This window comes from Cucurbita pepo, chromosome LG06 (assembly GCF_002806865.2).
Source record: "Cucurbita pepo subsp. pepo cultivar mu-cu-16 chromosome LG06, ASM280686v2, whole genome shotgun sequence".
In the NCBI taxonomy this organism is placed as follows: Eukaryota; Viridiplantae; Streptophyta; class Magnoliopsida; order Cucurbitales; family Cucurbitaceae; genus Cucurbita; species Cucurbita pepo.
In genome coordinates, this window is record NC_036643.1 from 3,631,488 (window position 1) to 3,645,524 (window position 14,037).

Below are 14,037 nucleotides of genomic sequence, written 5' to 3' on the forward strand. Positions count from 1 at the left end.
ATTGTTTAATAAAAAGTTGACATTTAATAAAATTAATAAATCTATAATATGTCAAATTAACTCTCAGATTTTATTTTGTTTTTGTGTTGAATAAATCTATAATATGTCAAAAAAAATCTATCATTAACTATTCAAAATTTCTTGTAAATTACAAAAAAAAAAAAAAAAAAAAAAAAAAAAAAAAAAAAAAAAAANATGCAAGGAGAGTTCTTTCCTTGAGCTAAACTACGTTTAATATTGAATTTTAAGATCGTCTTATATTTTCCCTAATAAAATATTTTATATTATTATATCAAATTTTATTTGAAAGAAATATTTTGTAAATATATATAAATAAATTGTAAAATTTTTCTAAGGGTCAGACTCTTAGTGAAGCACCGATTAGGCAACTTAAAATGCGAAGACTTGAGCAGGCGACTGAGCGAGTGGTTACTAACCAATAGCACCAAGTTGATGGCATTCCTCTTTGCAGCGGGCACTCAAAGAACCATGGGGCATTCCATACGGAGCAAGCAAGTTTTGGGGATGAGACGTCCACACAACCGTGTGGACAGAGAGTGCACAGAAGGGAAAGAAGTCCTCATACGGAGTCACACAGCTCACCTGTTTTAATCGAAGGAAATTGGAATAACATTGATTCTTTCGATAAATCGATGCATGAGCTGAGGGCTTTCGACCTAGGGTCGAGTCTTTATCCCATGAAAAAACCCTAAAAAAAAAAAAGATAGGATACGCCAAACTATAAATATACTGTGCTTTTTAAACTTTACAGTCAATATACAATGAGTTCAAAATATGTATGCTTCTGATTCCCAGAGGAACAAAGTGCAAGTGTCAATGTACCTCAAAAGGCTATGGTGAGTTATTTCCAGATGAAACACTCCTACAAACCTCTCTCCCCATGCACCACGACGTTCGGTTTCGGCTCGGACTTGCAGTCGGAGAGTTTCCTCTGACTTTGCTGGCTGAGAATGTCATATTGGGACGACTGTTCGGGTGGCCGAGAAGCGGCTGCCACGCATGGAGAGCAGACATTTGATCCCTGCAATTGTTCAACAGACTCATCCCCGGAAAACAGCATGGTGCAGGTGAATTTGGGTTGTTGCACATAACATCCTCTTGCAGAACATCTGCAATTCTAGAGAGTATAATGTACGCCAAGTTTCCGAGCACCCGTGAATACGCTTCCAGAATCAAGTGCCCGACGTCCTATGAAATACAAACAGAAACAGATGTGATTTCTGGTTTTAGTGTGTCAACAAGAACAAAACTCAAGAGTCCCAACACTAGCATTGTTTATCAAAATTGGAAAGGCAGTGTCCATGAAACAATAAAAATCTCTGTTTGTTCAAGAAAGGGAAATGGTTCTACTCAGAGAGTTCAGTCCAAATTATTATGTTCTCATTTTTTCTCCTTAAGACGGAGCGCTATGCTTTCGGGTTTATTACGACTTATTATTGTACTCAAAACTACCATCCAACAAAGATCTCAATGTAAGATTTCATACTGTAATAAAAGAATCTAGTAATCTAAAAAAGGCGACATAATATACTGACTGACTCGACGAATAATGAATGCAGAAAGAACACATACCTTCCCATATTGGATTTTTGAGATATCCAGAAAGGTTTGAGGATGATTTGGATATTTTGATTTCAGTAGCTGTAGAAGAATCTCGGCTCGACAAGTTAGTAATTTCGACTTATCCATACCAGCCATTTTGTCCTTGACAAAAGGCCAAGAAGTTCGAACTGGAGATTTGTTGCCACTTTGTTCGGTGTATTTCTCTTTCAAGGTGAATATTGCAGCTTCGAGGCGGTTTATAGCCTCGAGGACTCCATGGTCGGATTCTAGATTAAGCTGATTCAGCATGTTCTCGGCTGGACCAGATTCTGATATCAGAATCTTGTAAAGTTCTTCACTCAGGTTTGCTTTTCCAGACTGTTCAATTCATGGTAGCCAAAACAATTAGGACATATGTTCAGACTTGCCAGGTTCATCCTATTCATGCAATACTCACAAGAAACGTCATTTTTCTTTAAGAAAACGTATAACATTACACATGTAAGAGCGAAAATTCGAAATTTCAATGCACGAGAGAACGGATGTGTAACAACTCAAGCCCACCGCTAACAAATATTGTCTGTTTTGGCCCATTATGTATCGTCGTCAGCATCACAGTTTTTAAAACGTGTCTGTTAGGGAGAGGTTTCCACACCCTTAAAAGAAATGTTTCATTCTCCTCTCCAACCGATGTGGGATCTCACAATCCACCCCCCTTGGGAGCCCAGCGTCTTCGCTAGCACATCGCTCAGTGCCTGGCTCTGATACCATTTATAACAGCCCAGCCCACCGCTAACAGATATTGTCTGTTTTAGTCCGTTATATATCATCATCAGCCTCACGTTTGTCTGTTAGGGAGAGATTTCACACCCTTATAAGAAATGTTTCATTCCCCTCCAATCGACGTGTGATCTCACACGATGTTCCAACCGTTGTATGCTCAATTTTGCAAAAGTTTTTGTAGCATGAAATGAAGGAGTATAAAGATAAGAACTTATGGATGGTTCTTAGCTGATAGAATTGTATTCTGTAAGTGAATAGAGAATACTCACAGCTCGGACTGCCTCCCTTATAACAGTTGGTACGGGCATTTGACACAAAATGCTTTCATTGATGGATTTGGCAGCTTTGAATACTTGATGTACAACTCGGCCATGGTTGAGCAATTTCTTCCTCTCATTCTCAGATAGTCCAGTGGATGGTACTTGTGGTAATGGAAGCCACCACCTCATGCTTTGGTCCATACTCTTGCTTCTTCCTTCAGCCCTGCTACCAACTTCTGCATACCAAAACTCAGTCTTCGCCATTGAATCCAGTGTTCCCTGTAATAATAGAAAACAGCATATAATTCAGGCAGATGAGCTATAATTTAAGCAAGTACGGATGGTAATTAGACCACCTACAATTAGAATGGAATCTAACTTCTGGAGAGCGGGAAGATTCACATGGACATCTCCCCGAACCTTCGGAATCATTATCTACAGAACATTTGTGCACAAAATCTCATTAATACGAGATTCAAAAACATGTTTCCCAGTTCTAGTTGCAACTAAATCACAACTAACCTCCATTACTCTACCGCTCGTACCATTTTGCTTTGTAGGAACCAATTCAACCATATAGTGAGTAGGAGAGAGCAACCAGTCCATTTCCCTTCTCCATTTACTCTTCCTCTCCTCAGGAAGAGGTTCCAATTTCCACAATTCTCCAAAAACCGAGGCTGCAAAACCTTAAATATTATTTCGAGGTCGAGACGGGAAATGGATGGCAAATACATGATATATTTAAGCAAAAGGGTCCCCTATGATGAATTAGAAATGCAATGTATAGTCTACCTGCTAGGTTGTTGATGGCATTAGACAGTGACAAGGCAGAGCTGAGCCCTTTCTGCCCTCCTGTGACATCTTCACCAAGCAATAGTTTTGTGAACTTTTCTTTCATTGCTTCCACGTCTGAATCCTGAACGGTGTGATCATGTTTCTCTTTCATGTATAATTGCTGAGGGCTTTCTGCTAGTTCCCACTCATCCAAATCCTGCTCGTCCCTAGGCATTGCCAACCATTTTGAGGAGAAAGATCCACAAGCATCCTTGCTAGAAGAACAGCTTGAATCATGATCCTCCAATGAGTCAGTTGTACCCGATCCGCTTTCATTTTCATAGGTTTGATTGTTTAAAACGCAACTCTCTAGACCATTAAAAGTCATAATCCCTGAATCCCACGGAAAAATTGTTTGTCAATAGTAACTTTAGGTTATCTTACATTTAAGCAAACAAAAAAGCGAGCAATCAAGAGAAGAGTTGAAGCTCTTTTGAATTCTCAAGTTAATTATGAAGAAGAAGATACAAGATAAAGACACTTGTCTAAAATATCAAAGCAGTATGATTAATTTGCTGTGCTCATAATTATTGATGTGAAGACATACACTTCCGAAGGCTTTCTAATATAGTGTATCGTGGATCTTCCTCGGGAAAAAAACTAACTAGGCTTCCAAAATCCACCAATTATGGATCATTCCTTCTGTTGTTGAAAGTTTTATTATGTGATCATCTGATGAATCTAGGGATCAAAATTTCGATATTCAATGTTTTCTAGCTCCTTAAGGGTAAAATATTGTTCACGAGGGAATCAGACATGAAGGCTAAATACTAAACAGGAGTAATTGGCCTGAGCTAGCGGCAATTAGGGATCAGTTAATGGGCACGATCTTCACTGGATTCTCATGTGGATCTTGCCCATTGGAAATGAAAGGAGAAACGACAAATGACAGGTCCCTGTTCTAGAAAAGTTGAATAAAGTGTGTCAAAATGCAAAATAATTATTAATTAGAACTGATAGACACAGCTATAGTGGGAAAATTTACCCACACTTGTTCTAGTGAAGCTGTTCCAAAAACATTTTACTATTCCTTGAATATGTACAACAAGCAGATGCGAATGCAAAGGCAACTCTTCTAAGAATAATTAGGACTTGGCATTTACACAAACTATAGAACAATTACGATCTACAAATTTTAACTATTTATATTGATTTCTGAGAGATGGGGTTAGCTTTCATCAGAAGATGTACAGCCCAAACGAAAGCAGAAACTTCTGTAATTATTGTTATTTGGACCCTAGTTAGATATTCTCATACTACTTCCAAGAAAGAATACAACCATCCAGAACTGCTCTAAAGCCAACTGGCTCAAGTCACACCGCAAAGTTGGTCTTTTCTGGCAATTTGGATACTTGTCTTAAGGTATGTGATCTTCTTCGCCCAAAAATTTGTCCTCTTCGTCTGGCATGTTGGAAGCTCAATAATCACTAAAATTTTACATCAATTGTCTACCTGAGCTATATTTTCTAAATTATTTTTACACCCGCTGAGCCATCCGTGGAAAACTGATAAATAGGAAGCCGAAGAAATCTAAACTCACGGATTTCTCTCCTGGACACATCACCCATGTGCTAAGCACGAACAAAGTCACATGGACCAAGGGCGCCCGGAGGGGATCAATTAGGGTCCACAGCAGAACCAAAAATTTAAAACTTTTGGCACGATACGTAATCCGTGCTCAAAATAACCATGGTATTCAAAGAAATAACATTCTTTTCTGGAAAGAAAATAGAGGAAAACTAATAGAAAAGGCTAAACTTCAATGCTTTAGCTAATTTAATCCCTTGGCTAGTAATATCTTAAATTACTATATTAGAATTAGAATCTCATGATCATCCTTTAACCAAGGATTTGGATGGTCCCAAGCAGCCAATCTGAGCATAACACTGTCAATAAAGCTCCAATCACCATCTCAAAGAAGTACAATATTCCTTTAAAAAGGGTCCATAAGGAATTATAAGTCCCCGAGTGTACCTTACCAAATCCCTCAATGTCCCATAGTTTTGAAGTTGCACTTATATAATTCCTAATTTGATGATCTCCAAAATGAATATGAAAAAAATTAATGTAAAAATAAAATAAATAAATAAACTCAATGAAGCATTTCTCCTACCCAAGAAAATCCCGAATGTTAAAATCACTTCGTCAATCCAAACATAACTCAACCGATAAGATATCTCTCTCAAGACTTGAAGGTTCAGTCTCCTCTCCAACACCCACTAAAGTTGAAATAAAAAAAATTAAAAAAATGAAGAGGAAAAGAAAATAACACAACCCCCAACAGTCAATGCATAGAACTAGAAACCCACACGTTTAATAAATACTGCTTTACGTGTTTTGATGTCCTCAAGTATAATAAATACTGCGTTCAGAATCATAACTGAAGGCACCAGAACTAGCATGGGACTAACCAATGAGTCAGGCTAATAAGAGACAGGGGAGCACTTGGTAGTAATATGTGCCTACTGACCCATCGTTTCCCTCGAGCCCCCTAAATTTCTTTACCAACCATACCAAGCACGTTCTTTACTCTCTACCTGGCCCACCGTCCTCGCCCCTTTTCTTTTCAACTTCGCCATAGCCATTCTTTGCAATAAAGAAATTGGAAGGGAAAAAAAAATCCTTTGTAGCATGTGGACGTGGTGAGTGTATTTCAAAATGATATAGCTAGTCAAACCTGTACGAATAAAAAATTGTCCCAGCGGCAAGTGGAGTTATTTCTAATTTTTCAAATTCAAATCCATGGTAGCTACTTCTTTAATTAACAGTGAGATTTGTATACTAAAATCTAGCAGAAGCCAAAAGTAGTAATAAAATTGAATTTGATGCTTTTAAAGGCAAGTAGTACTGATGCGTGAAACAGTAAAGGGAAGCTAAGACTCACTCTCTTGCTCGTCCATGTCCAGGCTGACTCCTCGGTCCCTTGTGCAGCAAGCCAGGCTGACTCCTCGGTCCCTTGTGCAGCAAGCCAGGCTTCTCCGCATCGACATCATCTTGTTATCTTTTCTGGAAGCTTGAGGCTGTGGAGGAAATACGATCGATCAAAATCACTTGAGACTTGCAACACGCGCCCACTACATGATTATTGATCAAGAATTAGTCCTTTCCGGAAGAGTAATTTGATGAAATCATGAATCGAGGTCACCGATTAGAACGGGAAATGTCTGTACTATGGATGGCGAAGAAATTTTTAATCCAATCAAAACTTGTTTTCAACTTCCGTCGATGTTTCAGCTATATATGAATGATTAGCATTTGATTTGCGTTTAAAATAATAAGATCAAGAAAACGAAAAAGTCAGCAGGACCAAAAAGTAAAAGAAAGATCAAGGAAAAAAAATACGAATCCAGTCCTCAAAAGATGCATTAAGGAAACTTCGGAGAACCGGAAAAGGCAGAAACACAATGTTGGGCGCCGAGAAAGGTCGCAAACTTCAATAGACTTACAGTACCACTAAACATCGAACAAAACAAGATAAAACAAGATGTCAAAGCTCGAACATCATTTCCTCACCAAATATCGCTCCGATATCTGTAGCTTACGACAAACTATTCAGGAAAAATGCGACACACAAATAACAGTGTAGGAAAAAGAAAACAAACAAAACAATCCTAGTGAATCGTGAAGTCTTACAGAACAAAGAAAAACCTCGAACCAACAAGCCCTAGGATCTAGCGCAAATAAGGCACAATGCAAAAGTAAAGCCAAACCACCTGAGACCGGAAAGCGGATTTCACAGCAGCGTTTCACGGCCGAGCCGGAGCATCATCTCTCAATAAACTCAATCTCAAAAGCTACTGCACAGGAAGCTCCATCGAACTCGAAGCGAGAAAAAAAAAAAAAAAACAAAAAAAAAAAAAAAAANAAAAAAAAAAAAAAAACACTCCCATTACAGAGCTTCGGGAGAGTGAAAATGGCGGATGGATTTACAGAGTGCAGGAAGAAGGAGAAGAGTCAGTACTTAGAGAGAGAGAGAGAGAGAGAGAGAGGATCCGTACGAAACGGAATAGACGTGAAACTTACGTACAGTTTTGGCGCGTGATACGACGCGTAGGAAGTCCATCTAGACCGTCCGTTTAAGCATAATCAAAGTGGGGCTGCACGTTAGATTTCACGCCATTCTGACGTGGCATTTTTAATTCCAGTTGGATTAAAAGTGGGCCCCGCAAAAACTAATGGGCGGGTGCCCAAGTCTGATTATTGGATCCGTTTTGGCGGTTTCTTATTACACTTTCATTTTTAAAACAATTATTTTAGTTTGTTTTTTTTTCCCTTTCATGATATTATAAACAAAAAAATAAAAAAGACTAATTAATAATAATAATCGATACCGTGACCATGATTTCTATTATAATCTCTAAAATAAAATTTCTAATGTAATTTTTATGTTAAATCAATATGAATAATAAAAATAAATAAATAAATAAAGACGAATTTACTAAATTTACTTATAAAACCGTGTCTACCTAATGAATTGCACTCGGTCACATCTAATCTTATAGTCGTGGGATTGTTTATTTAATTTTCGATGGAACATCTTACAAATTATTAATTTTTTAATTTTGTATAATCTATTAAACCATTTTTTTTAATAAATTACATATATTAATGTTCTTATCAAGTTTTACCATATAATATAGAATCCGAGATATCCATTCTCTTGAGGGTAAAGAGCTTCCAGAATCACTATAACTGACCCCATACTTCGAAAAGGATACACTGACCTGTTCAACACTATACTTCGAAAAGGATACACTGACCTGTTCAACACTATACTTCGAAAAGGATACACTGACCTGTTCAACACTATACTTCGAAAAGGATACACTGACCTGTTCAACACTATACTTCGAAAAGGATACACTGACCTGTTCAACACTATACTTCGAAAAGGATACACTGACCTGTTCAACACTATACTTCGAAAAGGATACACTGACCTGTTCAACACTATACTTCGAAAAGGATACACTGACCTGTTCAACACTATACTTCGAAAAGGATACACTGACCTGTTCAACACTATACTTCGATTCCACTCTTTGAAAAGGAAGATCGCCTCTTAACAATTCCGTTACCAAAACAACCGGAAATGTTTAAAAAAAGGTCGGCATACGGTTCGCACCCTTCTTTCTTTATCTCTAAAAAGAGGGTGTCCTAACCATCCAACAGCTATTCCAACCCCGTTGTCCATGGAACCCGCAAAAGGTAGTAAAAGAAAGGACATCGCTGTAATTTAGGGTATTACAAGTTCCATTAATGAGTCTGAAAATCATCACATTCATTAACAAAAAAAATAACAATTGAAACAAAATAAGGTTCTTAAGAATAACTCGCTTGATTTCATTTAGTATGATACTGTCAAACAGCAATGTTTCTTCCACATTCTTAATATATATATATATACAAACACCAAATACAAACACCACCAACTAAGCATTCAAACTGTAAATACCTCGTTGAGGAGCCATGGTCCACCCACAGACTGGGCGAACAAAACTTCCAATCTGTACAAAACTCCTTCAATGGCCGAAGCTCAGGCCCACACTCACGATCATGTGTTCTAATCAAGCCATACACTGATCAACTTCTGTTCTTAAAATATATCCAAGTTTGGTTAAAATGAAAAAGAAATCAATCAGAATGAAACATCAATTAAAAAGGCCTCTTACAATTTATTTTTTAAAAGATTGAAATAATAATCCAAGCAATTGTGTTTTTGTTTTTGTTTTTTTAGTTCAACAAATTGTGGGACTAGAGATCCAATATGTGCATTGGTTAGCACATAAATCTTACATAAACTTTACCAACTAGCAACAGAGAGATATTTGATTCCATTATTACCCAAAACCTATTGGGAAATGAACAGAATTTGAAGAGAGAGAGAGAGAGAGAGAGAGGATCCGTACGAAACGGAATAGACGTGAAACTTACGTACAGTTTTGGCGCGTGATACGACGCGTAGGAAGTCCATCTAGACCGTCCGTTTAAGCATAATCAAAGTGGGGCTGCACGTTAGATTTCACGCCATTCTGACGTGGCATTTTTAATTCCAGTTGGATTAAAAGTGGGCCCCGCAAAAACTAATGGGCGGGTGCCCAAGTCTGATTATTGGATCCGTTTTGGCGGTTTCTTATTACACTTTCATTTTTAAAACAATTATTTTAGTTTGTTTTTTTTTCCCTTTCATGATATTATAAACAAAAAAATAAAAAAGACTAATTAATAATAATAATCGATACCGTGACCATGATTTCTATTATAATCTCTAAAATAAAATTTCTAATGTAATTTTTATGTTAAATCAATATGAATAATAAAAATAAATAAATAAATAAAGACGAATTTACTAAATTTACTTATAAAACCGTGTCTACCTAATGAATTGCACTCGGTCACATCTAATCTTATAGTCGTGGGATTGTTTATTTAATTTTCGATGGAACATCTTACAAATTATTAATTTTTTAATTTTGTATAATCTATTAAACCATTTTTTTTAATAAATTACATATATTAATGTTCTTATCAAGTTTTACCATATAATATAGAATCCGAGATATCCATTCTCTTGAGGGTAAAGAGCTTCCAGAATCACTATAACTGACCCCATACTTCGAAAAGGATACACTGACCTGTTCAACACTATACTTCGATTCCACTCTTTGAAAAGGAAGATCGCCTCTTAACAATTCCGTTACCAAAACAACCGGAAATGTTTAAAAAAAGGTCGGCATACGGTTCGCACCCTTCTTTCTTTATCTCTAAAAAGAGGGTGTCCTAACCATCCAACAGCTATTCCAACCCCGTTGTCCATGGAACCCGCAAAAGGTAGTAAAAGAAAGGACATCGCTGTAATTTAGGGTATTACAAGTTCCATTAATGAGTCTGAAAATCATCACATTCATTAACAAAAAAAATAACAATTGAAACAAAATAAGGTTCTTAAGAATAACTCGCTTGATTTCATTTAGTATGATACTGTCAAACAGCAATGTTTCTTCCACATTCTTAATATATATATATATACAAACACCAAATACAAACACCACCAACTAAGCATTCAAACTGTAAATACCTCGTTGAGGAGCCATGGTCCACCCACAGACTGGGCGAACAAAACTTCCAATCTGTACAAAACTCCTTCAATGGCCGAAGCTCAGGCCCACACTCACGATCATGTGTTCTAATCAAGCCATACACTGATCAACTTCTGTTCTTAAAATATATCCAAGTTTGGTTAAAATGAAAAAGAAATCAATCAGAATGAAACATCAATTAAAAAGGCCTCTTACAATTTATTTTTTAAAAGATTGAAATAATAATCCAAGCAATTGTGTTTTTGTTTTTGTTTTTTTAGTTCAACAAATTGTGGGACTAGAGATCCAATATGTGCATTGGTTAGCACATAAATCTTACATAAACTTTACCAACTAGCAACAGAGAGATATTTGATTCCATTATTACCCAAAACCTATTGGGAAATGAACAGAATTTGCTGGCGAGAAACAAACTTCCTATGCTGTAAACATAAGAAAACTTCCTAGTCATACAGCTGACCAACCTTACCTATATTAGATTCCACCACAACAGTAGATCAGATTCTAGGATGATAACCGAAAGGCCCTGAAAAGATTTCTTGGGCAAAATTTGATTGATAAAACTTAAATTTAAAAAATGGGGAAATTGGAGGATCAATCAAGTTATAGTTGTAATGACAGAGTAAAACTTCCCAAGATGAACAAACAGAAAGAAAAAGATAAATAAACAGAAAGAAAGAAAGAAAGTGAAGAAGTACGGGTTTGAGTATTTTGAAAAGAAAAAGGCCTTAACGGTTTTCTAAAATGCCTATCAAAGAGAGTAACAATGGGTAACTAGGAAATTGCAATTAGAATAGTGGATAACCTTCTTCAGAAAGATGCACAGATAAAAAGTTACTACATATAGAGAACAAAAGTACGCTCTGTTGAGCTGGGTCGGCAAAGAACACAAAAAGATTCGACGACGGTGTGGTGTCAGACTGTAAAGTAATTCGATAAAGAAAATGCTAAAAGAAACGGGAGGGAGAACATAGCTTTAAAACGTAACAACAATAATAAAAACCAAAGTGAATAAGTGTTGATGGAATTTTACTCGAAACGCACTGTGAATCCATGGAATAATTACAAAACCGAAGAATCGAGAAAGCGAATGACGCAAACGTGGACCACATACACGCACAGAACAAACCATGATTAGTTCAAATTGACCGAAAGCACTTTCAGTTCCATTACTGTTTACTTTTCAAATGATATAAGGCCAGAAACCGTCTCCAAACAGAGAGATCAGGCTATAGCAAATATCGATTCCGCCAAATCAATCGTCAAGAACACAGAAACATCTTGTCAAAAAGTAATAACTAATCAGATATTCGTCCAAAACGATTAAGTCAAATAAACACGCATTGATACCAACAATATAACGTGTAAAGATCAATAAAATCTAGACCGCACAAGTGAGTTAAACCTTCGAATTCCAATAACGAAGCTCCTAGAAATGGATTTTTCAGATCTTAATAATAGTAAATTACAAGAGCGAAAACAATCCAAACCTTGGAAGAAAATGCATCAGGAAAAAGACGCTAGATCCATGCAATCTTCATCGCGGTCTCGGATTCAGTTGATGCAAGGCGGGATCCAATTCGCCCAATTTTTCCCCCCTAACAGCAGGGGAAACTCAAGAACATGAACTACAAGATCAAGAAGCGAAACAGTTCCCGACCTGCACCAAGCGAATTAGAGACCGCCGATGACTGAACCAAAATAGGGCAGAGAGAGGGTGAAAAAAAATCGCCACCGCCATGAAAGAGACGAAAAAGAAGAAAGATAAGAAAGAAAGGGAAAGAGGGAAACAGTTCAGACATTTAAGGCTAGTGGGAACCCTATCGATGAGTAGGGGTTGTGATTGCGTGATGCGAGGGTTATATATAGTGAGAACAGACGAATAGGATTGGAACACGTGTCAAGAGCGATTATCGCATCGGTCGCGATTCAATTTCAAGCGCGCATGGTGTAATAGCGCTTTGGTTTTTAATTTCAAACCAAGCGGGTGCCTCTTTTCCGCGTGGAGGTTAACAAAAAAGGTCATGGATTTCAAATTAATTACGAGAATGCCACTGTGCGTGTTGGGGACGACAGTGGTCACAGTAATTGCACGTGCGCTTTTTGTTTTCCAGTGCCAACTCTCTCTTAAAAATAATTATTTAATTTTTTATTTTTATTTAAAAAGCAAACCAAATTTTTTAAAACTAAAAAATATATTTTGATTTTGTTTAATTTTTTTAAGAGATATAAAATCTATTATAAAATAAATAAATAATTGGGAATTAACACAAATATTAAAAAAATATATATTATTATATTTTTTCTAATAAAGTAATAAAAAAAAACCCTAAATCATTTATGGCTATAAACTGATTCCCCGGAAGTTTCTCGTGAGAAATTTCAACTTGTGTAAACTTCTCCCTAACAGACGCCTTTTAAAACCTTTAAAAGAAACCCGAAAGGGAAAATCCAAAGAGAACGTTATCTAATAGCCGTGGGCTTGGGACAACTATTTACGATGTTTTATAAGGAGTTTCCCCGACAGTCCAATAGCTTCTAAAACAGCTTTACGATGCACCGGGAACAAGAGTTAGCAAAACGACCACTAACTTGGGATTATTATCATTATTACCACTATTAATTATTAAGATTTTGAATATATATATATATATATATATTATTTTTTTAAAATTTTGTAAAAAATAAAATAAAATTGATTTGGGTAAAGACAAATACCTAATATTCTTATATGTGCCCATTCCTTTATTTTCTTGTTATAAAATTAAAAAAAAAAAAAATTAATTGTAAAAATAAATAAATAAATTAATGAATTAAATTAAATGGGAAGGTCCATGGAATTGACTGCTGTGGTCAGGTCTCCAACCACATGGATTTCAAAGGTAAAGATTCTCTCTCTATTATGGGGCATATTTTAATTACCCAATTCAGGGAGGACCAATAATTTTCAATTCCATACTTGATTGCACTTGCATTGGGGCATTTATGTTATTTTACTAATTATTGGGCTCATCTCTGAAATTATTTTTTTTTTTTTAGAAATATAATACAAATATTTCAACGGTGCACGTCTCTGTACATAGTAAAATTTAAATATTATTTTTTTTTTGTCAATATTTTACTTAAATTTATTTCTTTTATTATTTATACTTATAAATGTTCATAGATGCTTGTTTTATTATTTATTGAAAATAAATTAATTCAATTTAGATATATTTAAATGTACTTTAATTAAAATAAAACAATTTTCAAAGCACTATCAAAGTTTTTAATTGTATAATTATTATTACGTAAAAAAACATAATAAATATGAAATTAATAAAAATAGTACAATAAAATAATACACACACGCACACAATCATGATTAATTAAACACCCCAATTAAATAAAATTAAAAAAATATATAATTTTCTTATATTAATATTTTGATATATATATATATATATATATATATATATATATATATATATATATATATATATATATATATATATATT

General features: G+C 35.6%; 1 protein-coding gene and 1 long non-coding RNA gene across 5 annotated transcripts; both read right to left on the minus strand.

Moving 5' to 3' along the window:
- Positions 1–622: 622 nt before the first annotated feature.
- Positions 623–7,301, minus strand: LOC111797697 (rop guanine nucleotide exchange factor 14-like). Of its 4 annotated transcripts, none has more exons than XM_023680796.1 (9): positions 7,154–7,296; positions 6,388–6,514; positions 6,325–6,354; positions 3,399–3,773; positions 3,129–3,283; positions 2,967–3,041; positions 2,616–2,885; positions 1,594–1,941; positions 853–1,209 (listed from the first exon to the last, which is right to left on the minus strand). In XM_023680796.1, the coding sequence occupies exons 2-9, from the start codon at positions 6,431–6,433 to the stop codon at positions 853–855; spliced, it is 1,656 nt and encodes a 551-aa protein (XP_023536564.1). In that variant the 5' UTR covers positions 6,434–6,514; positions 7,154–7,296. The 4 variants fall into 4 exon arrangements, with proteins under 4 accessions (XP_023536562.1, XP_023536564.1, XP_023536565.1 ...); XM_023680797.1 differs by having other exon boundaries at positions 6,388–6,460; positions 7,154–7,295; XM_023680794.1 differs by having other exon boundaries at positions 623–1,209; positions 6,325–6,514; positions 7,154–7,301.
- Positions 7,302–10,381: 3,080 nt separating this feature from the next.
- On the minus strand, positions 10,382–12,361 carry LOC111797702. Its single transcript, XR_002815572.1, has 2 exons — positions 12,031–12,361; positions 10,382–10,653 (listed from the first exon to the last, which is right to left on the minus strand). It is a non-coding gene; the product is annotated as an uncharacterized LOC111797702 (long non-coding RNA).
- Between the last annotated feature and the right edge of the window lie 1,676 nt (positions 12,362–14,037).

Excerpts from the sequence above, each read along its gene's own strand:
- LOC111797697 (XM_023680794.1), bottom strand. The coding sequence starts at position 6,433 with ATGATGTCGATGCGGAGAAGCCTGGCTTGCTGCACAAGGGACCGAGGA. Across the intron at positions 3,774-6,324 it reads GGACATGGACGAGCAAGAGA|GGATTATGACTTTTAATGGT; the intron begins GTGAGTCTTAGC and ends CGTGGGATTCAG. Across the intron at positions 3,042-3,128 it reads CGAGCGGTAGAGTAATGGAG|ATAATGATTCCGAAGGTTCG; the intron begins GTTAGTTGTGAT and ends AATGTTCTGTAG.